Source organism: Hoplias malabaricus, chromosome 4, assembly GCF_029633855.1.
Source record: "Hoplias malabaricus isolate fHopMal1 chromosome 4, fHopMal1.hap1, whole genome shotgun sequence".
Classification (NCBI taxonomy): domain Eukaryota; kingdom Metazoa; phylum Chordata; class Actinopteri; order Characiformes; family Erythrinidae; genus Hoplias; species Hoplias malabaricus.
The window spans coordinates 37,243,924-37,269,267 of NC_089803.1; the positions used below are offsets into that span (position 1 = coordinate 37,243,924).

The 25,344-nt window shown below is 38.2% G+C and overlaps 1 protein-coding gene across 1 annotated transcript; it reads left to right on the forward strand.

Moving 5' to 3' along the window:
* Positions 1–958: 958 nt before the first annotated feature.
* myo5ab (myosin VAb) lies at positions 959–23,963 on the forward strand. The gene is made up of 40 exons (XM_066667157.1): positions 959–1,112; positions 2,820–2,930; positions 4,454–4,625; positions 4,994–5,138; positions 5,652–5,808; positions 6,012–6,155; positions 6,690–6,771; positions 7,112–7,219; positions 7,389–7,495; positions 7,928–8,193; positions 8,295–8,376; positions 8,496–8,636; positions 8,850–8,975; positions 9,244–9,327; positions 10,235–10,363; positions 10,501–10,598; positions 10,695–10,781; positions 10,986–11,094; positions 11,276–11,487; positions 11,804–11,960; positions 12,425–12,664; positions 12,799–12,993; positions 13,786–13,879; positions 14,253–14,401; positions 14,491–14,604; positions 15,389–15,526; positions 16,080–16,136; positions 16,501–16,710; positions 16,938–16,975; positions 17,076–17,156; positions 18,588–18,786; positions 19,113–19,206; positions 19,324–19,470; positions 20,430–20,584; positions 20,752–20,841; positions 20,936–21,086; positions 21,280–21,562; positions 21,856–22,030; positions 22,684–22,764; positions 22,857–23,963. The coding sequence occupies exons 1-40, from the start codon at positions 1,083–1,085 to the stop codon at positions 23,007–23,009; spliced, it is 5,391 nt and encodes a 1,796-aa protein (XP_066523254.1). The 5' UTR covers positions 959–1,082; the 3' UTR covers positions 23,010–23,963.
* Positions 23,964–25,344: the final 1,381 nt, after the last annotated feature.

Here is a 25,344-nt window from a genome sequence, read left to right on the forward strand (position 1 = left end):
TAGCTGTGTTGAGTCAGTGTAGTTTATCTGCTTGGGTTAGAGCTCATTGGCTGTTGAACTATTCTCATGGCACTTATGGCACTCATGGCGCTCATGGAGGATTTCCTTCCTCCTCAACCAGGTGCCTCTGCTTGAGGTGATGAAACAGATTACTTGTGTTTCCCCGTTCTGTTGTTATGGGCTTCTTCAGTTTCTTACATATTGCCATGGTTTATTGTAAACAAACCACCTCCACACTACTGAAGTCACTCTCCTTTTAGGAGCAAATTCCTCCACCTCAGAGCCACTAATATCCATTCTTCAAGGGGCCAAAATGACTCATGTAAACAAGTCAGAATATCACTATTATCACAATATTTATTTTTAAATAGTTTTTAAAAACAGACAATATTATTGTGAACGATAAAATATGGCACGTCCCTAATGTGCATATGTTATATGTTATAGAGTTCAATAAGCAAACAAATAAATGCATTTGTCAACACCTCTTTCACTATGTGCCTTTTGGAGGGGGCTAGAAAAGAACAGCCCTCCACCCCGCCTCAACTCTTGATTTCAGGATAGTGCTGTAAAAGTGAATTACACTCTGAAAACATTAGGGGAGCCCATTAACAAACATTCCTAATCTTACGTAGTGTTCCTTAAAAATCCCAGTCTGGGCCTTAGTTGACTGGGCATACTGGGGATTGAATTTACAATCTCCTAAAGATTATGCCACAGTTGTAACCTTTAAAACGTGTGATATATCAACATTAAGGGCTAAAAATAACCTTGAAATCCACTCTGTTAAAAAAAAAACAGGTCCTGAATCTCCGGATGGTTTCAGCACTGATGTAATAGGTGGAGTCCGACAGATGGCGCTGTTTCTTCTCCGCATTCAGAGCTTGTAGCGGTTTTTCTGAGACCCATACCTATACCCAGAATACCTCTGAGACAGCGAGGCAGATTTACAGCCTCTATCCGGCGGAGGGGTGCTGAGAGACCGCTGCAGAGATCAGCTCCGAGCTGAGCTCTCTCCACATGAGGCGGGTTTTCGCTTTGTAAGTTGAGGAGTGTAATTGTGGACTGAATGAAAGAGGGCTATGGCAGCGGCGTCGACGCTTTACTCCAAGGTAAAAATACACTCAACTTCAAGTTCATACTTCAAACTCTCGCCATCCGCCCGTCGGAGAACTGAAAGAGTGTCTTTGTACTTGCTCCCGGCTCCAGACCTGAGAAATATCCTTCGTCAGATTTATAAGTTATTTTTAATGAGTTACGTTATGTTTTTGTACCGTTATCACACGCGGAAGGACTTAAGCCTTCGTGTACGTGTAAAGCAGTGTGATTATCTTAAACGCTGACTGTAGCAGTCATGTAAAGACAGATGTCCCTCAGTATGTAGGGATAGTTACTGCCACCTTAAAAAAGAGCCTTAAAAAGTTGCACAAGTGTCTTTTGTGAACCAGTCTTAGGTCAGTCATGAAGTGGACCAGGCTCGAGTGTGTACTTCAGCTTGCTATTGTCATGAATATTTCATGTACTTTTTCAAATTATTATATTTTCCTTTAATTTTGCTTGATTTCTTTCTTTATCTCTTCTGTTGGTGAAACCTGGACCGCTGTGCACACAGACAAAATTAGCACTAGAAGACACATGAATATAAGATGTATAAGAACTCTAGGTTGATACAGACACTGAAAATTTATGTAAAGTGGTAAATTTACAGCAGAAGGAAAATGAAACCCTAGCTATTAACACTTAATTTATTGAATGTAACAAGATTTGCTTCCAAGTTATTTTTGATAATTATTTTCCCTCTGTTATGAAATCTCTGTTATGAGTTTTTATTTGTTTATTCATTCTTCATCTGTACTCTGCTTCTTCATGATTGGGTCACAGGGGATTGGGAGCCCACCCAGAATCTTTGGGTTCACAGCAGGAATACATCCTCACGGCACCTGCTCACCGCAAGGCAGGACACACACACGTATTCCCTCAAACACTCACTCCTTTGGACATTTTCATACAGCAGTTCCTTCTGTCAACATGTGTTTTTCGATTGTGGAATGATATCCGGTCACTCCTCACAGACAGTGACCCAAGATGAGGATCAAATTCAGAACCCCAGGACCCTGAAGCCGAGATTCAGCAACACTACCTGCAGCGCCTCTCTGCTGACCTGGAGCTTTCCAGTTATGCAGAAAAGCTAAAATGAACATAAAATGATTTTGAGTGGGAGTGATGATTTATACGATTTATAGAATTCTCAGGTTGTGAGTACATCTATTAGTGTTCGCTATAGAGTGAAACAAAGACTATATAGTTATGGGTTACAAATATAGCAAAAGCAGTATAGGCTCCATTTGTTTACACTGTCAGTTCTTCTGTAGTAGCCCACAGTACATACATAATGGAATAGGCTATCAGTTTGAAATATCAGTCCTTTTCAATCATCTGTTCCCTACAGAACTGCAGAGTTCTAAAAGACCTTTATAGATCAGTTTGATCAAATCCAAACATGTCACTCTGCACGTCTGTACACTGCTCAATTTTGAGATTCAGTGATCATTTAAGACCAAAATTAGCATTAGAAGAGATTTGTTAGCCTGAGGCAATGTAATTCTGAAAAAACATAAACTCATACTCACTTTCGTTACTGATGGAAACTGAGTGTTATACTGCAGATCAGTTTTTGAGGATTTTTTTGGATTTTTCAACATTTGGTTCTCAGAGTTTTTTTTGTTTTGTTTTTTTTTTTTGTTTTTTTTTTTTGTAGATATACATTGTTTTTATAAATCTTTGCTACGGTCACAAAAAAGACTGTTTTTGTCTTGTAGTATGCTAGGGTCTGGATTCCTGACCCGATAGAGGTGTGGAAATCAGCTGAGCTGACCAAAGACTACTACCCAGGAGACACTGCACTACAGCTACAGTTTGAGGATGGCACTGTGAGTTAACCAGTTCCATTATTCACCATTTTCTTTACTCCAATACATGCTGCATTAGAACTTTTCTTATGCTGTCTGATCTAGAGCTGGTCACTGAGACTCTAATAATGCTGTACATACTAGTGAAGAGAGGAAATTAGTTGGCCTTTATTTGTAATTATATAAAATAATTACCTAAATGCGTGTAATGTATGATGTTCACTTTATTTCTATTGTGGCCTACTCTTGGAAGTGCAGGGGAAATATGATGACATAAGTCATTTTTTTAATTTTAAGGGGAACATGGAACATGAGTAACAGGAAACTGGTGGAAATGGTGATTGAGTTGCGTGTTTGAACATTTGAAAAGAGTGAGCAAGAAATGAATTGTGAAAGAAGTCAGGAAGTCTGGGTGTGTGCATTTTCAGGAATAGCAATGCATTGTAATCACTCAGTAGTACCAAGTTAGCACTTGTAAACACTCCTGAACAAACAGAGGTTATGTACGAACCGGGATCAAAAATATGAGCCATTCATTCATTCATTGCCTCTAGCTGCTTATCCAGTTCAAGGTCGCGGACACACACTAGATCAGGCGCCAGTACCTCAAAGGACAACACACACACACACACACACACAACTATGGACACTATTGCATGGCAAATCCACCTACAAACATGTGTTTTTGGACTGTAGGAGCCCCTGTAGGAAACCCACACAGACATGGGGAAAACACACCAACCTCCTCACAGACAGTCATCCAGAGCGGGTCTTGAGACTTGCATTGCTGTCATCAATTTTAAAAGGTTTGCATTTATCTGTGGTCTGCAAATGTGTTGCTGATAAGTAAACTGCTTTGCATGTTTTGCTCATAATTCAACTGACCACTGAGCACACCTGCAGTGCTGGAGACCAAGCTACTGAAAATGACATTTTGATCTAAAATCCAAATATGATGCAGTTTACCCCACTGCACAGAATCCCACCCTTTTAACATTTGTTAATGTGCACCAGACATCACAGTTCTGTGAACAAGTTGAAACAGACACAATGCCCCAGGAGAAAACATCAGTGCCAAAAGAATGCTGCAAAACAGTAGTAGGAATTAGAATGGGACTACTTATAATATTTGCAATAATATATCCAGTTGACCATTGTTCATAAAGTGATCTCAGTGTCCCTAACAGTGTTTTTGACATAATCTGATGTTATATATCACAATTACGACCTGTAGAAAAAAATACCAGTCATTATTCTGCATTGCTAATTTGTTTTATTTATTTATGCATGCCGACACCATTGGTCCTTGTTTACGGGCTCTCTGCAGTTGGTCTAACTCTTATGAATCAAGCATTTGGCCAGTTTCCTAGAAAAACTGACCACTAAGATGTTCTTGAGATAGTGTAATATGATATTAAAATGTGTTATATTTATAGCAATAACAGTATCACCCAACTCTCTAATCTATAGTATATTCCCTTTTCAAACAAACTCTGTGACTGTTACTGCTACATTTTAATACTGCTTTTATCCCCTTTGCACAGGAGTCGGTGTATAAATTGGACCCCAAAGGCGATGCCCTGCCTCCACTCCGTAACCCAGATATCCTGGTGGGGGAGAATGACCTGACAGCTCTGAGTTACCTGCATGAGCCTGCAATGCTGCACAACCTGCGCGTCAGATTCATCGACTCTAAGCTTATCTACACCTATTGTGGTGAGCCAACAGCAGGGTTAGAGCCACACAGGCTTGAACTGTGTGGACTATTGACTTTGGAGTCGCATTTATGACTTCTCTTCCTTTTCAGTACCTGTAGATATGGCATTACAGAGCTGTCCTGTGAACTGTAGTTTAGTTTGCTTTTTGTTAACTGTGACTATGCCCCCATGCCACAAGGATCACTATATGCAAAGTGAAGTAATAGACCATATAGAGGAAGTTATCCCCAGGGTGGATCAGAAACTGAAACTGGAAACGAAAGTCTAGCCAGCTGTATCTGTGACTTTCTCACTTTCACTTTTAAGTCTTATGTTGTTGAAACGTATGTTGTGGTACCATAGTGTTCAATGACTGTTTCTAAATAGGAATCATTTTGGTGGCCATCAATCCTTATGAGTCCTTGCCAATCTATGGAGCAGATATCATCAGTGCATACAGTGGGCAGAATATGGGGGACATGGACCCTCATATTTTCGCTGTGGCTGAGGAAGCCTATAAACAGATGGCCAGGTATGTGATGTTCTCTCTAATTAAGTATAGAACATTATGTCTGTTATATGACTCTGTGAAGTTGCTGCCCAAAATCTTGAATTTTGTTTCACAGAATTGTGTCTTGGGTTTTTTTTTTCACAAAAACTTACTCTCCAAGTTTCTAATGGGGAGTTTTCTGCATTTTCAACTGTGAATGAATTGTAATTTTATGTAAAAAGTTTGCAAACCTTTAGCATAAATTGTAGCTTGCCCCCCTAGGTTCATTCACTGAAATGTATGAAATTAAAATACAGTAACAGTAATGTTTTCATACTTGCATATTTTATTACAATATCCATAGTATTGCATAGTATATTTTATTACTCTTTGGGAAAGAATGAATTGTTTGAATCGTTCTTTGTTTGTTTAACAGTCTGACAAATGATATGAAATGATTGTATGCTACAAAGATGTGGCCTGAAGCCCTAAATAATGTCATTAAACATTCCATAATAATCTGGATAGCTTGGTGACTTTTCTTTTTCCTGTAAGAGATGAAAGGAATCAGTCTATCATTGTGAGTGGGGAGTCAGGAGCAGGGAAGACTGTTTCTGCTAAATATGCCATGCGCTACTTTGCAACAGTTAGTGGCTCCTCCAAGGAGACCAGTGTGGAGGAAAAAGTGTTGGCCTCCAGTCCTATAATGGAGGTATGGTTCAAGTAGCTCTTTTCATTTAACTAGTTGATTAAAAATATTGATGACAGCTGTGACTAGCTTTCTATGGACTTTATGGAGCCTTGTCAGTTTGATGTAACCTTAGTCAGCTAAATTGTTATGAATGTAAATAATTAACCTTGTGGAAATAGTGAATAAATTTTTCCTCATGATGTGACTAATGCTTTTATAACTAGGCATTTGGAAATGCAAAGACAACAAGGAATGACAACAGCAGTCGCTTTGGGAAATACGTAGAGATTGGATTTAATAGGGAGCATCACATCATAGGTGCTAACATGAGGACATACCTGCTGGAGAAGTCCAGAGTGGTGTTTCAGGTAATTTTGTGTTTTATTTTATTTTCAATTTGCTGCCTTTTGGAATTTTTCTTCTTCTTCTTGTATATTCTTGGAACACTTTTGGGGAATTTCCCGATTCTGCTGTCAAAGCCCAATGCTACAAAATCCCTAATTATTCAGGAAACACAGACAAAATGTCTATATTGTAATAATAAACTGTTTTGTAAACAACTATAAACACACAGCATCAAGACTGGCTCACATTTAGGGTATGCAGTATTAATACAATATGAATGATCTTATATTTAAACATAAATTCCCTTTTCGGGAGGTACTAACCTGAATGACATAAATTGATTGAGGGGAAAATATAAGAGAAAGAGGCTTAGCCTGTTTTGGGGAAAAGAAAATCAAAGGAAGACTAGTGCTTTTTTTCTGGTGCCACATGCTCTGGTGCTGTTTGTGTGAAAATAAATTCTTCAGCTTTAGTTTTTAAATAAATATCCCTTTCACCATCTTTGCCTTACTCTTCATATATGCATGATTATAAGATGTTTTATTTCCCTATTTCAGGCAAGCGAAGAACGGAACTACCACATATTTTACCAGCTCTGTGCCTGTGCACAATTACCTGAATATAAAGCTCTGCAGTTAGGTATGTGGCTGTTCAGTCTTGTCTAAAGGAATGAACTGCTTTTGCTGATTTAGAGAGTTTCACTGTTTATGATAAACATATTTCAATTCACGTAAGCTTCCAGAAGCCAGGAAATGCACAATATATATCTGGACTGTAGTATTTTGCAGTGCTCTGTATATGTCTTATAAGTATGTTCAAGAGCAGAACATTTCTGTTTTGGAGTCTTTAGACTTATTTCCATGTTTCCTCATTTAATGTGATGTATATCAGTGGATAAGGTTTTCTTCATTGCTTCAGCGTAGAATCATTTTATTGTGCCTTGCCCATTTCACTGTGAGTAACCAGCATCTCTCTGAAGGCAGCGCGGATGACTTTCACTGTACAAATCAAGGTACAAACCCAGTCATACACGGAGTAGATGACGCGCAGGAAATGCAAGCCACTCGAAGGGCTTTTTCGCTTTTGGGTAAAAATACTCCAACATTCTTTCTGTTATTATCTTTCTGTTATTTTAGAGTGAATTTCTGTTCCAAGTGTTGTGGGTTATTCCGTGAGATACAGTATGCTGCACAGTTTCACTTTGAAGTACTGTGTCTAACATTTAAGCATTTTAATTTCTGTTCTCTTTATTGAAGGAATAACTGAAGGAGAACAGATGGATTTATTCCAAATCTTGGCAGCCATTCTTCACCTAGGCAATGTGGAAGTGATTGCGAGGGGTTCAGGAAACTGCAGTGTTTCTGTGAGTTTGAAACGTAGCATTGAAAAAAATATAAGCAAACATTTGGCAAGATATATTATTTCTAATCTGAACTTAAATGCATGCTCATAAAGCATGTGTGATGGCTAAATTTAGCTACACATATACTCTAAGGGAAATGTGAAGGTTTTTTTTTTTGTGTTAAACTTCAAGTTGTTTATGATTGTGTTCTTTGTGGTGTTTAGTTGTCCATAAAACTTTACAACATGAAATAGCAGTGGCACAAGCAATAGTAGCAGCCATCTTGAGCCCTGTTGTGCAATAAAGCACTCCATGATAATATTTTTTTATCCTCAAGGTGTGGCAGTCTTAATACTTCAGGTTTTAACAGAGTAAGCATGCAAAATGTATAGTAATTTCTTGAATTGCATGCCACTAATACTATTTTATTTTTGTCTGTATAATGATTTTTAGGCTGACAACTGCCACCTGTCTGTATTCAGTGAGTTGATGATGGTGTCTTGTGAATCCATGGCGCACTGGTTGTGTCATAAAAAACTAAAAACGGCCACAGAAACCTTCAACAAGCCATTAACCAAAATGGAGGCAGTGGATGGCCGTGATGCTTTAGCTAAATACATCTATTCTAGACTTTTCAATTGGATAGTCAGCCAGATCAACAGAGTACTGCAATCGTCCAGCAAACAGCACTCATTCATCGGAGTACTGGATATTTACGGGTAAGGGAAAGATTTGGTTATAAATGTTTCATAAAGAACAACCTTTTATATAGAAAGAGATGCTTCTTGTTTGCAGTTAAGTCTTGTACTTTGTGGTCCAGGTTTGAAACATTTGAAATCAACAGCTTTGAGCAGTTTTGTATAAACTATGCCAATGAGAAACTCCAGCAACAGTTTAACATGGTGAGTATGGCATGTTTTGTCTGTGCTTTCAGGGCTTTGCTTGAACAGAAACAGAATGTATTTCCACAACACCTCAAGCATGTTTGTATTATTGCTTAGCCAAAGCCTTCTCTGTCCAGCATGTGTTCAAACTGGAGCAAGAGGAATATTTGAAAGAGCAGATCCCATGGACTCTGATTGATTTCTATGACAATCAGCCATGCATTAATCTGATTGAAGCTAAGATGGGGGTATTGGATCTGCTTGATGAGGAGTGCATGGTAAGCATTATATGTACATGAATTATTTCATGTTTTCACTCAAGGGGTATTAACTGAGATTAAATTACAATGTTAAATTGTTCACATGTTCTTTCTTGCATATTAGTACATTCAGATACACATGAATGTATAAATTGATAAAGAAAGTGCTATGCTTATTTACCTCTGTCACAAAATCATTGTAATTTTCTAATATTTCCATGATCTCCTCAGATGCCAAAAGGATCAGATGACTCATGGGCACAGAAGCTTTATAACACCCACCTGAAGAAGAGTGCACAGTTTGACAAACCACGCATGTCTAACAAAGCCTTCATCATCCAACATTTTGCTGACAGGGTGCACAAACTTTTTATTTTTTAATTAATTAATTTATTTTGTGTGTGTGTGTGTGTGTGTGTGTGTGTGTGTGTGTGTGTGTGTGTGTGTGTGTGTGTGTGTGTGTGTGTGTGTGTGTGTGTGTGTGTGTGTGTGTGTGTGTATGTGTGTATGTGTGTATGCATGCATGCATGCATGCATGCATGCATGCATGTATGTTTTTATTAAACCCAAACAATATTTTTGGCTTTTGTTTGTTCATTTCTCTTTGTTTTTGACTGGGCCCCAGGTGGAGTATCAGTGTGAGGGGTTTCTGGAGAAAAACAAAGACACAGTGAATGAAGAGCAGATCAATGTTCTGAAGTCAAGCAAGGTTTGTCTAGCCCAGAGTGGCTCTTCCATGTACTGAATGTTTAGTTCTGCTCTGAGTTCTCTTTAGGAGCAACATGCTGCAGCTTGTGAGAGGTATTTTTTTTTTTTTGGCTGATGTGTTAGCTGTTGGATTGTTGTTTTGGATATGTTCCTCCCCCCTGGAGTGCTCCTTCATTCCTAAGCTTCTGCCATCTGCTTTTGGGAAACAAAATACTGGCATAGTTGTGTAATTTTACAAAAAAAAATTCTTATTTGGCAAGAGGTCATTGCGTGATTGGATTTAAACAAGAGCATCTCAGAGAGGCTGAGACTTTTAGAATTATAAAAAAAGAAACAACTCTATGGTAGAAACCACTGCAAGGGATCAGCCAGCTAGTTGTAAGCACGCCCAGTCCCAACTTTTTTTTTGGAATATGTTGCTGGCATCAAATTAAAAATGGGCAAATATTTTTCAAAATAAAATAAATTGTCTCAATTTCAACCCTAAAAATATTGTGTTCTACTATTTGTCAAATTAACAATAGGGTTTAAATGATTTCATCACATCGTTGCATTTTGTTTTTATTTACATTCTGCACAGCATTCCATCGTTTTTGGAAATGAAGTTGTAATATCAAGAGGCCAAACTATTTTCCATGTAGAGATATTGTTTACAAATATTTTAAATAACATTTAATAAAATCCTTGTTTTATTGCAAAGCTAAGATATTTTCACTCGGTAGAATTTTACCTTATTACAGTTTCAGAATCATTCTGATGTGTAACAGGGAGAATAAAGGCCTCTGTTGTTGCTACTCTGGGCTTAGAACAGCACTAAATAAATTTTGAAGGAGGGCAGGAGTGTTGTGGACTCATCCTTAAATGTACTTCTGTTTACATGCCTCTGCATTTACATACCCTTATTTCAGTTCGCCTTTGTGCTGGAAGTTTTCCAAGAGGAGGAGAAAGCTTCTACTGGCCCAGCAGCATCTGTCAGCACAAAGATGGGACGTGCAGGACAGTCCCTCAGAGAGCACAAGAAATCTGTTGGGCTTCAGGTTTGAAGGATGATACTGTATTTTTCACATTTTGGCTTGTATTTGCTTGATTAAAGTACTAAATTAAAGTGATTAGTTAATTAGCTCCAAACACTTTTTTTAACACAAAAAAAAAATCTCCTCTCTCTGCGTTTTAGTTCCGGAACTCTCTAAACTTGCTCATGGACACCCTGAACGCTACAACTCCTCACTATGTGCGCTGCATCAAACCCAATGACCACAAATCTCCTTTCATGTTAGAGTCTATAACCTTCATACTATCATTTTGCATGTCAAATAAGAAATATCCCATTTTAAAATTCAGTGCTCTGTGTCCTTCTCCCTAATACAGGATGGAGTCAGGCAGAGCAGTGCAGCAGTTGAGAGCATGTGGAGTCTTGGAGACTATCCGTATATCAGCAGCAGGCTTTCCATCAAGGTTTATCCAACTAAAACCCAAAACAAGAGCTTATGTTGACTGTGTTGTTTGTTGATAAAGCTTCTTATTGCCATGAATGCATATAGATATGACAAAATGGAAGCTTATACCCAACCAATCAGCACTATGTATGCCTAAATCTGCAGGTATGGATGTTTTTGACATGGTTGCTGATAGACCAGTTTGTGTTTATGGCTTTGTCAGGTGGACTTATCAGGAGTTTTTCATCCGGTACCGAGTGCTGATGAAACAGAAAGATGTGCTCTCAGACAGGAAGCTTACCTGTCAGAATGTTTTACAACAACTGATAAAGGTAACTCATTCAGCATTATTAGAATGCCCATTTCAATACTTCGTAATGAATCTAGAGATGCATCGTTATGAGAGCTGAGGCCAGTGTCTGATATTTTAACTACTAAGTAAAAAAAAAAAATTATCTTTAAACTGAAATTCTTTTATGTTTTGTATGTCATACTTTATTCTTGTCTTTGCAGGACCCAGATAAGTACAAATTTGGGAAAACAAAGATCTTTTTCAGAGCAGGACAAGTGGCATATTTGGAGAAACTTCGGGCAGACAAACTACGTGCTGCTTGTGTTCAGATCCAGAAGACTATCCGCTGCTGGCTCGCTCGCAAGAAATACTTGCGTTTACGGCAGGCCACAGTCACCATCCAGAGATATGTGCGGGGACAGCAGGCTCGAGCGTGAGTGCGAGCAGACTGTTTTTCTTAGTTTAATGTACGAGTAAGTCATTTTTAATGACCAATAATTATATTAATGAAGATGATTATTTATTATTATAATTTTTTCTGTATAAATCTAGTACTTGAATGAACCAGATTATGGTGTCAGTATAACGGAAGGATCCTTGGAGAAAATGGCTGATTGCTACTTTGATGTATTACTTTTGTCATCATTGAACTTAAGGGCAATGATATAAACATGTATTGATGTATTTATCTAAATAGTTAGCATAACTATTAAATGCTGCATAACAAGACTTTTTTTTATTCTTGTCAGCTTGTACAAGTACCTGCGGAGGACAAAGGCAGCTGTGGTCATTCAGAAGTATCAGCGAATGTTTGCTGCCAGGCGCTTGTACAAGCGGAAACGGGCTGCAGCAGTGCTTCTTCAGCGCCTGCTCCGTGGCCATGCTGCCAGACTTCAATATAGACAGGTATAAAGGATATCAATGTGCTTAACATGCTCAGTGTAAATGTAAAGACTGTTAAATATCCTGCTTTTTAATGTGTGTGGGTGTAAATTAATTTTAATTATGTTATGGGAAAATCACCCAATATAAAAATCTGATAATGGGTGGATAATGGGTGGAATTTGAGTTCTGGTTACCTCAGATGAATCAGTCAAATACTGGGCATGAGTTAATTTGGCTGTAAAGAAACTAGTATTGGAATTAGCCAGAAAAATCCATGATCAGTGCCCCACATACATGTACACCTTGTAAGAATTTTAGATTTGTACTCTAGCATAGGGTGGAAAGCAGGTTTATATGAAGGAAAAACAAAATTCTGAATCACATTTATTTCTGTGGCAATTAATAGTCAATTAATCTAATCTTAAAATAAGTAAATTCTTTGGAAATTAAACCCTGTCTACATATTTTTTGTGTGTCTTGTGCAGTTACGGTACGAGCAGACAGTGGTGGTTGTGCAGCGTTGGGTTCGTGGGTGGCTAGCACGATTGTGCTATAGAAGAACTGTGAAAGCTGTGGTGTATCTGCAGTGCTGTGTTCGCCGCCTGCTGGCACGCAGAGAGCTCAAGAGACTCAAAATTGAAGCACGGTCAGTTGAGCACTACAAAAAACTCAACTTTGGCATGGAGAACAAGATCATGCAGCTGCAGAGGAAAGTTGATGATCAGGTATGTTTCATTATTGAATTTACTTTTAGAAGTTATGACCTGGTGTATGTCATTTATTTACATTACCATTTGTTAACAACACACGTCTTCCCTTGAGTATTAGACATTGTTTCTCTGTGTGATCCAAACTCCAGCACAAAGAGAACAGGGAGCTATTAGAGCGCTTGATTGTAGTTGAGAACAGTAGTGTGGCTGAGTTGGAGAAGTTACGGTCCCAAATAGAGTGTCTGCAGGGAGTGGAGGAGGGTGCCAGACGTCTTGGTGAGCAAGTGTCCACCCTCGAAGAGGAGTTGGGAATTACACGTGAGGAATTGGAGAGGAATAGAAAGGTAGGATGTGCTCTGTTTTAAATTTTTTTACATTTATAAGCTGTAAATAAGTGGTTGAATACATTCATGTGTATTTATTCAGGTTTAAACATATTCTTTCACATTCAGTGGTTTGCTGCAGAATATATTTTGAAACTTGTGTCAAGATTCTTAATTATTTTTAAATATCATATTGTAAAATATTATATTAAGTAATTACTTTGGCTCTTAAGTGCCATCAGAAAGTTGTTAGTGGCACATCTAAAAGAAGCAGTGGGTTGGCATTTTGTATCTTGAACTTGTGTTGCACTGTATAGGGCTCAAATATTTGGGTAAATATCTAATATCCAATATCTAATTGTGCCTTGCGTTTGTGATTTAAATAGCAACTACCTTCTGTAAATTAAGGCTCAGGACTTTTTCTCTAACCAAGGAGACCATGAAGAGATGACTTTAAATTAGAATTCTGAATACAGAGTGCCAGGCTGTAATTATTGTGGTTGTTGTCAGGTACACAGCTCAGTGTTTGATTGACAGGTCTAACTCTGTTATATAGAGGGGATATAAGTAAAATATCCCCAATTTGAAGTTAAGTGAATTGTTTTGAATAATGTAGAATAGAATTAAAATTCGAGTTTTGGCATTTTTGAACATTTAAACTCTCTTTTAAATTGCAGTTTTGATATAAAAACAATTTAATCGTTCAGCCCAATTACTGTGTGAGATTGGGGGTGGAGGAAGGGACTCATTGATGGCTAAATTTTGGGAATAAACAAACAAAAAATGTACCCAGGAGATTTTTATAAATTACAGATGGTTGAAGAGCTGAATTTGAAGAACAGTCTACTGAAGAGGGAGAAAGATGAGTTGAACACACTGATAAAGGAACAAAGCCAGCAGATTACTGGTAAGTACATTTGTGTTTGAATTTTTATTTATTGTCATGTCTTGTCAAACTAATGTCAACACAAATAAAACAATCTTTTAAGAAATACACCAAGTACTTTACCAAACTATTTGTGACAGATTGATTGAGATCAGCATCAGTTTACATTAGAATTCTGGAATTCTCTCTCACTGTAAAATTCACATTTCATGGCCTGAATATGTCTGGTTATTATGGATTGTGTTTTATGTATAATGTTGCATTTTTGTGGGGGATCAAGTTTTCCTAAACTATCTGGTTTTCTGATATTTTTATAAGAGCTTAAGTATATAGTAGACATGTAGTTGACCATCATGTTGCTCAGTCCTGTTAAAACATGTGCATAAATTAATAGATAAGCTGCAAAAGACCCATCAGGAGTACACAGAGCATCTGCAGACAGAGCTGAAAGAAGAGCGCACTCGCTACCAGAATCTTCTGATTGAACACGTCAAACTGGAGGAGATCCATGCTGATCTAAAGTCAGAGAAGCAGGCTACAGCTGTAAGTGGTATGCATTTACAGACTTTTGTAACAAGCTATAATTGCTATGAAATAAGTAAGAAAAATGTCATTTCGTCACTTTTCCTCAGAATGAATCCAAACTTGGTCACTTAAGGACAGACTCTGCTTACAGCATCAATGAATCAGAATATACTCGTTACTCTGAGTTCACAGGGTCAGAGGTCAGCTTGCATGGTCAAGAGGTAAGAGTTTAACTGTACTCTTTCCCTGATAATATTCAAATTCTACTTAATTGTTTCTCAATTGCTTTGCACAGTTCTAGAGTAACAAATTAGAACTGCATCACTGTTTATACTTTCATTATACATAACAAATTCTAGATATGCACAGTCATATCAGAATATGATGACAGCCTCCTTGATTGTACACTCACTGTCCTTTTTCATAGCTCCACTTACCATATAGGAGCACTTTGTAGTTCTGCAATTACAGTTGCTTGTCTGTTGCTGAACAGTGTCCTCTAGTGGACACTGGACACTGTCAGTTGAATGTTTTTGATTGGTGGTCTATTCTCAGTCCAGCAGTGACACTGAGGGGTTTAAAACTCCAGTAGCACTTCTGTGTCTGATCAACTTGTACCTGCATAATGCATACTAAGATGTCACCACCACATCAGTGTCATTGCAGCACTGAGAATGATCCACCACCCAAATCAGACCTGCTCTGTGATGATCCTGTTGAGGTCCTGACCATTGAAGATCAGGGTGAAATGGGACAAACAAAGTATACAGAGCAACCAATGGACTACTGTCTGTAATTATAGATCTACATAGTGTTGTTGTATGTGGTCAGTGGAGCCGCGGCAGTCATGATGTTCTTATATGAATGTGTATTTTAAGTCTCAATACTGAAGGGAACTACAAACAGACTACCACAGAATGCCAGTGCTTAAGCTATGTAGCTTCTGTTACATACAGAGAACTCTTTCTCCAGTCTACTAGCTCTTCTTTCTCCTGTCTACTTTAGGATGAACTACAGGGAGCTGTCGACGTGTCTCTGCTGCTGAAGCTACAGAGGCGAGTGGCTGAGCTGGAGCAGGAGAAGCTGAGCCTGCAGAATGAATTTGACACCAGAGAGGAGAAGCTTCAACAGGAACACATCAAGGTATTCACACATCAAACAGAACAGAACTGGATAGAGACCCTTTTCATATCATTCACATAGACATAACATTTGCCATCATGGGTTTTGCATGTGATTCTGTAATCAGACACTTTCTTCAGTGATTTTTCTTCACATTGTGAAACATTTTAAATACTCCCTTTCATAAATACTTTTGCTATAAAGAATGTCATGCTCTTTACCATGTCCTGGCTAGAATTAAATTATCCCGTTTAAAACAACATTTCCTCTGTACTCTATCAAATGACATTGCTTCACATTGCACTGCACATCTTGAAAGATCACAGAAACCTCTTTGTTTTAGTACAAGAATAGCTTCTCAGCAGTTCTTCGTAATCGGGAGACTTCTCTCAAGCAGCCTGCGATAAGACTGGAAACTTTGGTTTAAATTGTTGTTAGTTAGTGTTGTGAGGAAAATCTCCTCAAGACTTTTTGTCATTTAAGTCATTAGCTAATTTCACAGTGGTTTTCTGACCAAACATAATTTATTACGTTACAACAGCACTTACAACTTGCAATTATTTTTGGTATTCAGGAACTGGAAGCCTGTCGGAGGACATTAAGATCTGAAAAAGACTATGAGTCACAGAAGGTATGTCTCAGCACAGGTGTTTGTATTTTATTTTATATATTGAAATCAACTAATTTGTCTCTCCATTGCAATTACATTTAAATAACTTTGTGTAGTTCCGTAACTTAAGATATCTTTATTAACATAATTAATGAGTAAGTTAAATTAAGGATTTATCTTGAGCAAATATAGTTGTCATTTGTAACCTAAATCCTCGAGCTGTCCAGATAAAGTACCTCATTTAAATCTTAAGGAAGACCTTATTAAAGGTTCAGCCAGTCAGGTTTAAGCTTGTTGTTTGTTGCTGTGTGTTTTGACTGTTGAAATGGTGTCAATTACCTGGTGTAAAAATAGCATCTATTATCTGGTGTCTCTTTTCTTCCAGAGGCAGGAGTTAGAGTCAGATAATAAAAGACTGAAGAAGGATCTAAATGAGCTGCGGTCGTCTCTGGGGAAAGGATCTGGCCGGGGATCTCAAGCCTATAATGTCCTCTTGGAGCAGCTAAGCTCCATCACTGAGGAATTGGAAGTGCGCAAGGAGGAGGTGCTTCTTCTACGCAATGAACTGGTCAACTTAGAGGCCAGTAAATATAAGGTAAAATCATAAAACAAATGCAGATGCTTTTTTTTGTGTTCAGTGCAAGTTTAAAAAAGGAGCTGTCCTAGATGGTTATGTAGGAAACTGGCCTCTAGGCACCAATTCTCATCAAAACTGCTATGAAATAATACATAATACAGACTAGAGTGATACAGATGTCCCATTGCTTTTCACAATCTTAGTATTAGGTGCACATCTTATTGTCACATTTTGGTCTGTTTCAGGAAGTAGCATCAGAAGGTTACTCTGGAGATTCCAGCAGGTATTTCTTCATCCACGTACTCCTCTCTGATCACATTCTCCTCCAGTGTTTGTGTGGACCAGTAGCCCTGTTATTTACTGTGCTTTTCTTCTGTGTTTAGATCCCCCACTCTGGATCTGCGTGAACTGAATGAGGATGGAGAGCTGTGGATAGTATATGAGGGCTTGAAAGAAACTAATAGGTAAACTTAAAGTGAACAACACACTCATACAAGCATGAACACTGTAGGAATGGTCTTGCTATAGCCTATGTGTTGATGCACAGTTGAGCAGCTAACATCTACCTTCATCCATAAATGCTAAAAGTCCACAACAGGACTACTGCTAAACAGGTATTAGTACGGTGGGGGTCCATTGTCAACTTGGTGACAACAAACATTTCCTACCATGTTAAGGCCAGACTACTTTTACCAGACAAACACCTGCAAACAGCATGGTTGCTGTTCCATACTATTGGAAGGATCTAGCACAGTGGTTCTCCAAGTACCACCTATTATCAAATCAAAACCTCCAAGTACCACCTATCAATCCCATGTCTTGCTTGAATGTTTGTAATTTGCATGCATTACACCAACTTATTCCAAAATAATTACTAAAAATTAAAAATTTGGCTTAAACAGTGTTTTAAACTCCATTATACACTTATGAGACCATATAGAATTTTGGGGAATTTTGAAAACAATAAAAGAAAGAAAGAAAAATGTGAAGAGAGAACAATTTAATATGTGCTTTAATAGACTATAGGACTCTAATGATGACAAGATTGGCCACTTTGTTTTGTTTCAGTTAAGGGTTAATTACACGTAAGTCTCTATATATGCCTCTAGATTTAGTCCTTCTGGGCTTAAGAGTATTTGGGGTTGGTCTCAGTTTGTTTTTCTCGTTTCTACATTGCTGTTTTTGCACTAAAATCCAAATTATTCATTCTGTCTCTAGCTTTTGCTTACATTTAGTAAGAAGCTGAAACTGGGCTTTCTTTACATGGGTTTTGCAAAATACTGGGAGACTGTGTTCCCTCCCTGGAAATAAGAAGCAGGGGTATGCTGCACCAGCCCTTCCCCTACAGACATACAGTTTCTTTGTAGCCCTACTAGCCCATGTTGTGTGTTTTTTTTTGTTTTTTTTTTTACACAAACTACATTTAGCTTAAACTAAGCTTAATTATGAAAACTGTGAAACATTATGTAGTTTACACACAAATATATTTCAGCTGCAGATTTTCAGTTATTTATTAATTTTTTAATTAAGTTGTAATTTTTACGAGGTCACCCGGCATACCACCACTTGCTGCTTCCACAGTTTGAGAACCATGGATCAAGAATGTTCTCTTCTCATTCACTCAGTTGGTGATTGTTGGAGAATATTACATCAGTGTGTAGTGGCCTTTAGTAGATCAATAAAATAAAAGAGTAAATATCGAGCTGTTGAGCTTATAAGTGTTGACCCTATGATTCGGTTTGGTAGCACTGTGGAAATAAAATGGCTGGGTTGAAATTGCTGTGATGTAAATGTAAATTGGGAGGAGGCTGAGAAATTGTTCAGATTTAAGAAAATTGTGCAGAACCCTTGATTATATTCCTCTTATTCTGTTTCCCTCTGCCAATATTTTGTAGATTGTTGGAATCCCAGCTTCAGGCCGAGAGACAGGATCACGCTGATGAACTTCAGGCTTTGAGAGCAGAGCTGCAGGCAATGAGGGAGGAGAGAGACAAGCAGCAGCAATTACTCTCACAGACTCTGCAGCTGCCTCAGGACGCTCGTGTGAACGCTGCCCTGCAGCATGAGATTACTCATCTCACTCGCAATAATATAGTGTGTGCTTTAAACTTCTGTATTTCTGTCAGCTCTATAAAGCAGTTAGTAGCAAACAGCATTTACCAAAAGTGATTATTTGTTATTTTTGCATTTTATTAAATGCAACTCAAATGAGATGAATACTCATTGACTTGTAGTCCAGGAATAAACAAGATAATGTACTTCAGATGGGGCGACCATGTTCAAAATATGCAGTGTAATTACCTCTTTTTAATAAGAAGAGGAATCATTAGAGAAAATGGCTTACAGCTAGTTTATACATTTAGCCCCTTCATTAAGGCTTTTAAGGAATACTGAATGATGATCATTTTTGATAACTCCAGGATCTAATGGAGCAGGTGGACAAGCAGGACAAGATCATTCGCAAGCTGAAGAAACAGCTGAAGCTTTATATGAAGAAAGCTGAGGATTCAGAATGTGAGTTCTTTTCAGTAAATTTTATTATTATTATTTAAAAGTATGTGGCCTTTAAGCTGATAAATTATACATATGCCTATCCTTTAATATGTGATGGAATATGGTATTTGTTATCAGTTGTTCAGATAGATCAGCCATTTCCAGACAACAAGGCAGTTGAAGCAACACACGCAGTCAGCGTCATCCGCAAAGAACGACACTCTCAGGGCATGTTGGAGTTCAGGAAAGAGGACGAGGGCAAGCTGCTCAAGACTCTTATCACAGGTAATTTGCTGCACCCAGGACCTGGAATTTAGATTTATAGGATGTTTATTTATTTATTTATATAACTGGCCTTACTTTAGTTCTGTACAGGGTGGGCCATTTATATGGATACATCTTAATAAAATGGGAATGGTTGGTGATATTAACTTCCTGTTTGTGGCACATTAGTATATGGGGGGGGGCTTTTCAAGATGTGTGGTGACCATAGTGGCCATTTTAAAGTCAGCCATTTTGGATCCAACTTTTGTTTTTTTTTCAATGGGAAGAGGGTCATGTGGCACATCAAACTGATTGGGAATTTCACAAGAGAAACAATGGTGTGCTTTAACGTTACTTTATTCTTTCATTAGTTTTTTTACAAGTTTTTGACCACTTATAAAACGCGTTCAAAGTGCTGCCCATTGTGTTTGATTGTCAAGGCAACCCTCTTCTCCCACTCTTCACACACTGATAGCAACACCGCAAGAGAAATGCTAGCACAGGCTTCCAGAATCCGTAGTTTCAGGTGCTGCACATCTCGTATCTTCACAGCATAGACAATTGCCTTCAGATGACCCCAAAAATAAAAGTCTAAGGGGGTCAGATAGGGAGACCTTGGGGGCCCACAACGACCAATCCACTTTCCAGGAAACTGTTCATCTAGGAATGCTCGGACCAGACACCCATAATGTGGTGGTGCACCATCTTGCAGGAAAAACTCAGGGAACGTGCCAGCTTCAGTGCATAAAAAGGAAAACACATCATCATGTAGCGATTTTGCATATCCAGTGGCCTTGAGGTTTCCAATGATGAAGAATGGCCCCACTATCTTTGTACCCCACATACCACACCATACCATCAAAATGTGCAGTGACTAATAGTTTTTCAGATTTCTGAGACTGAGAGTTGGTTTTACAACCTGTTCCTAGTAGACTTCTAGTTCTCTGTGGTTTTTGTGTGACTGTACTGCTGTATGACAGATCTGAAGCCCAGAGGAGTTGCTGTGAATTTGATCCCGTGCCTGCCAGCCTACATCCTCTTTATGTGCTTGCGCCATGCTGATTACACTAATAATGACCAGAGAGTCTGCACACTGCTCAACTCCTCCATCAACTGCATCAAGAATGTCCTGAAAGTAAGAGTTACAGTGTATATTTCAAATATATTTGTTTACAGCAAAATACCAATAGAGGTGTTCTACAGCATGACAATGAATTCAGATCTCATTTAGTGAAAAGGCTAGATTTTTTGCTGATTTAGAAAATGAAGGAAAAATGTTTTGACTTGTCCTTTTTTTCACAGAAAAAAGGGGATGATTTTGAAACGGTTTCATTCTGGTTGGCCAACACCTGCCGTCTACTACATTGCCTAAAACAGTACAGTGGAGAAGAGGTAGTGTCTGTTTGTGCATGTCTGTCTGTACTAGTAACAATGTGGCTTGTGTGTAAGAAGCCCTGGCCTTAAACCTCTGTTTCTACCTGAATAGACCTACACGAAGAACAACACGTCTCAGCAGAATGAGCAGTGCCTGCTGAACTTTGACTTGGCTGAGTACAGGCAAGTTCTGAGTGACTTGATCATCCAAATCTACCAGCAACTCATCAAGTGCATGGAGAACATCCTTCAGCCTATGATTGGTAGGGGCCACATTCTACTTCATCAGAACTGTTTAATCTGTTTTAATGAAATTTTTTTCCGTTTTACTTTTCTTCAGAACACTTTACAACCTTTCCCTCTCTTCATTTTCAAATTTTTGTGTGTTAAGTCCATACTTGTATTTACCGATAACCCATTCTGTGCCTTACAAATTCCTGCTTTTCTTGCCCCTAGTGGCAGGCATGTTGGAGCAGGACAGTATCCCAGTAATGTCAGGGCAGAAGCCCACAGGACTGAGGAAACGTACCTCCAGTTTTCCAGAGGAAAGCGCCTACACACTCGAGTCTATTATCAAACAGCTTGACTCCCTCCATTCCACTCTGATGCAGCATGGCAATGACCCTGACCTCATAAGACAGGTGGTCAAGCAGCAATTTTACTTCATTTGCGCTGTTACACTCAACAGCCTCCTTCTGCGCAAGGACATGTGCTCCTGGAGCAAAGGGCTGCAGATCAGGTACTGACCACAAGGGGGCTTCAAAGAACCAACTCCTTTATATACTTAAGCTCTTTTGGGATGGGACTAATTTTTTACATGGGAGCAGCTCATGACCTTTGAAGTATTTCTGGCCAGTTCATTTAGTATAAAAATTCTTGGTATAAAGAACTGGAGAAAAATAGCAAAACTCCTTTTCCCCAGGATAAGATGAACACATGTTGATGTTTGATATTTTTCAAACGTCTGTTTGTACACGATTAATTTTTAACTTGGCATTATGTATAGAGTTTGTGTTGTGTTTGCGTGTGCAGATACAATGTAAGTCAGCTGGAGGAGTGGCTCATGGATAAGGAAATTCAGAGTGGTGTAGTGCGGGAGATGATGGAGCCTCTCATTCAGGCTACAAAACTGCTGCAGGTCAATAAAAAGAGCAAGGAAGATGCAGAAGCCATTGCCACCATGTGTACAGCTCTCACAGCTGCACAGGTAACTGAACACTAGCTTACACTAGAAACTGTGGTAGGTTGTTTAATTTCTTAATATAGAGAAGTATGTAAAAAAAAAAAAAAAAAAGTCAGAGCCTTTATTAATAAGGAATGTTTTTTTTTAATGGTAAATCCACAGTAATGCATATGTACCAAAGGTTTTTGACCTGGTGATTAAAATACTTACTCGGTATTAGACAGTTCAGGATTCATTTATGTCCGACTTGCATCTTTAAACAGAGCTGAAGCTGCAAACTTAACAATGCTGAAGGTCAATAATCACACAAACATAAATCAGACGATTTTAACAGGTCTGTGAGAATTTAGTAAAGACTTAGATGAGGTTTCAGAAGGCTGAGGAAAGTGTTCTGTGTAATTATAATAAAAATATTTAATTGACTATTCCCTGTTGTGTTTTTTAGCTAAACTAAACTAAATGTGGGTGCCAAGTATCCCTCTGTGTATTATCTACATTTAGGGAAACTGACAAACCAAACCATTCCATTAATCATTTATGCAAGAATAAAACCAACATCATCTGCCACACTTGTTGTTCTATTAAAAAATGTAAAAAAGAAGGCTAATTGTTCTTGAAGGTTAGATATATCTTTGAAAAATACAGTGTAATCAGTGCAATTTTTTTTCCTGCAACAGATTCTAAAGATACTCAACCTTTACACACCTGTCAATGAGTTTGAGGAGAGAGTATCGGTCTCGTGCATGAAGGCTGTACAGGTGAGACCAGGTTATTCGTTGACTGTATGTATCTATGAATGTATGCACTGTATGCATGTTTCATAATTTCTATATCTCTCTGCTCCCTATAGGCCTTGTTAAAGGACCGCCAAGAGTCCCCTCAGTTGTTGATGGACAGTAAAATAGTTTTCCCCGTCTCTTTCCCATTTAACCCATCTCATGTGGCCCTGGAGAACATTCAGATACCCACCAGCCTCAACCTCAGCTTCCTCACTCTCCTCTAAACAGCCACAGCAGAACTTAACTGGATTTTCTTGAAGGCAAAGGAATCTCTGCACTATGGTTATATTAAGGTTTTGATATATGTTAATTCAACCAGCAAGATGACCAAAGTTACTCATTCTACAGTTTCACCCGATTTCCTGCATCATATATGTTCTGACCTACTACTCAAGACTTGACTCAGCAAATGCTCTGGAATTTATTTTACTGTTCATGCCAACTGTAGCTTAACAGGAGCTAAATGTAACTTATATTCCCAGTATCTTCACTGTCCCGCGCATAGTCACTGTTTATTATTAAGCACTAGTTTTTATAGAATTTCACTAGGTTGATGAATTTAAACACTTTTTCCAATTAAAATTTTAAACACACATCACAGGTTTGTAGGGGAAATTTCTAGAGTGAACTATTCATGATTAGCACTAAAAGAGGAAAGAGCTTATTGCCAAAAAATAAAATGCTGCTTGGTCAACAGATGGTGCTGATGAGTATTTGGAATAATCATCTCTTCTTGAGTTGAATATAACATTTGTACAAAGCTGATTTGAGGTTTCTGTTGGCTAAATTGCCTCTTAAGTATAAAATAAAAACTTTTCTAATGTATTTATGATTCGTAATGTATGATGTTGGGACAATGTTGTCTGGTAGTTGTCATTATTCTCTTAGTATCTGCTTGTTCTAAATTAACTTTTGTTGTTGTTTTTATATGATTTAATTTGTCATTTATATATAAAGTCAAGGAGCTGAAAGAACCAAAACTGTTGTGTTTTCTTGACATATGTAGCAGCGTAAAACCTATTTGCATTTCCTGGGCTTGTTTACATGTTTATTTTATTAAATTATTATGCACAGTTTATTAAATGATAATTATAGACAGTTTATGTACTGATATATATTTCTATGTGTATGGTTAAAACAAACTAGGATATTTAAGTACCATTTTAAACTGTTACTTTGACTAGTAATTGAATTTGTAAAAATAAATATTAAATAATAAAAGTTGTTTACTTGTTCTAACACTCATTCATAATTACAGTACGAGTTGTGCTGTTTCTACAGTAAATAATCTTGGAAGATATTATGTTCACCACAGTTTAAAGTTATATACTTTTTCCATGTCTGTTTCTCTCTCTGTCACACTCTCTCGCACACACACAGAAAACAATCACGTTTGAAAGCTTGAGGGGCCTGAGAGAGAAAATTTTTTTTCATTCATTCCCTCAGAGGCCCCTGGGCACTGTTCCCACTGGACCATTCAGTAATTAAACCCTGACACACATTTAAGGAACACAAGGTAAAGTTTGGTATCTTTGCTCCTGTGTTCCCTGTACAGTTCCAGAATGTTTTATGGCATTTCTGTGATGGTTTCCTATCCTCCACCCAAAAGTTATATAGTGCAGTTTCTGCAGTGCTGAGCCCACAGTAGTAATGGCAGAGACTATTCTCTCGTTTTACAGATCAGTGAAGCATCACAATGATTTTGAAGCTGTAATTCAACTACCTAGTAATCACCTAGTGTTCCTTTATTCTTACATACAGGTACTGGTCATAAAATTAGAATATGATGAAAAAGTTCAAGTAATTCCATTCAAAAAGTGAAAATTGAATATTATAATCATTCATTACACACAGACTGATATATTTCAAGTGTTTATTTCTTTTAATTTGATTAGAACTGACAACTAATGAAAACCCCAAGTTCAGTTTATCAGAAAATTAGAATATTGTAAAAAGGTTCAATATTGAAGACACCTGGTGCCACACTGTAATCAGCTCATTAACTCAAAGCACTTGCAAAAGCCTTTAAATGGTCTCTCAGTCTACAAACCGGATTCCAAAAAAGTTGGGACACTAAACATTTCATTCATTCATTCATTATCTGTAACCACTTATCCAATTCAGGGTCGCGGTGGGTCCAGCCTGGAATCATTGGGCGCAAGGCAGGAATACACCCTGGAGGGGGCGCCAGTCCTTCACAGGGCAACACGGACACTTTTGAGTCGCCAATCCACCTGCAACGTGTGTTTTTGGACTGTGGGAGGAATCCAGAGCACCCGGAGGAAACCCACGCGTACACGGGGAGAACACACCAACTCCTCACAGACAGTCACCCGGAGCGGGAATCAAACCCACAATCTCCAGGCCCCTGGAGTTGTGTGACTGCGACACTACCTGCTGCACCACCGTGCCACCCAGGACACTAAACAAATTGTGAATAAAAACTGAATGCAATGATGTGGAGATGGCAAATGTCAATATTTTATTCGTAATAGAACATAGATATGACAGATCAAAAGTTTAATCTGAGTAAATGTAACATTTTAAAGGAAAAATATG

Bases quoted from the DNA above. Each gene is read 5' to 3' on its own strand.
- myo5ab (XM_066667157.1), top strand. From the start codon at position 1,083: ATGGCAGCGGCGTCGACGCTTTACTCCAAG. The intron at 9,328-10,234 runs GTTTGTCTAGCC...CCCTTATTTCAG, and splicing joins ATGTTCTGAAGTCAAGCAAG to TTCGCCTTTGTGCTGGAAGT. The intron at 20,842-20,935 runs GTAGTGTCTGTT...CTACCTGAATAG, and splicing joins AACAGTACAGTGGAGAAGAG to ACCTACACGAAGAACAACAC.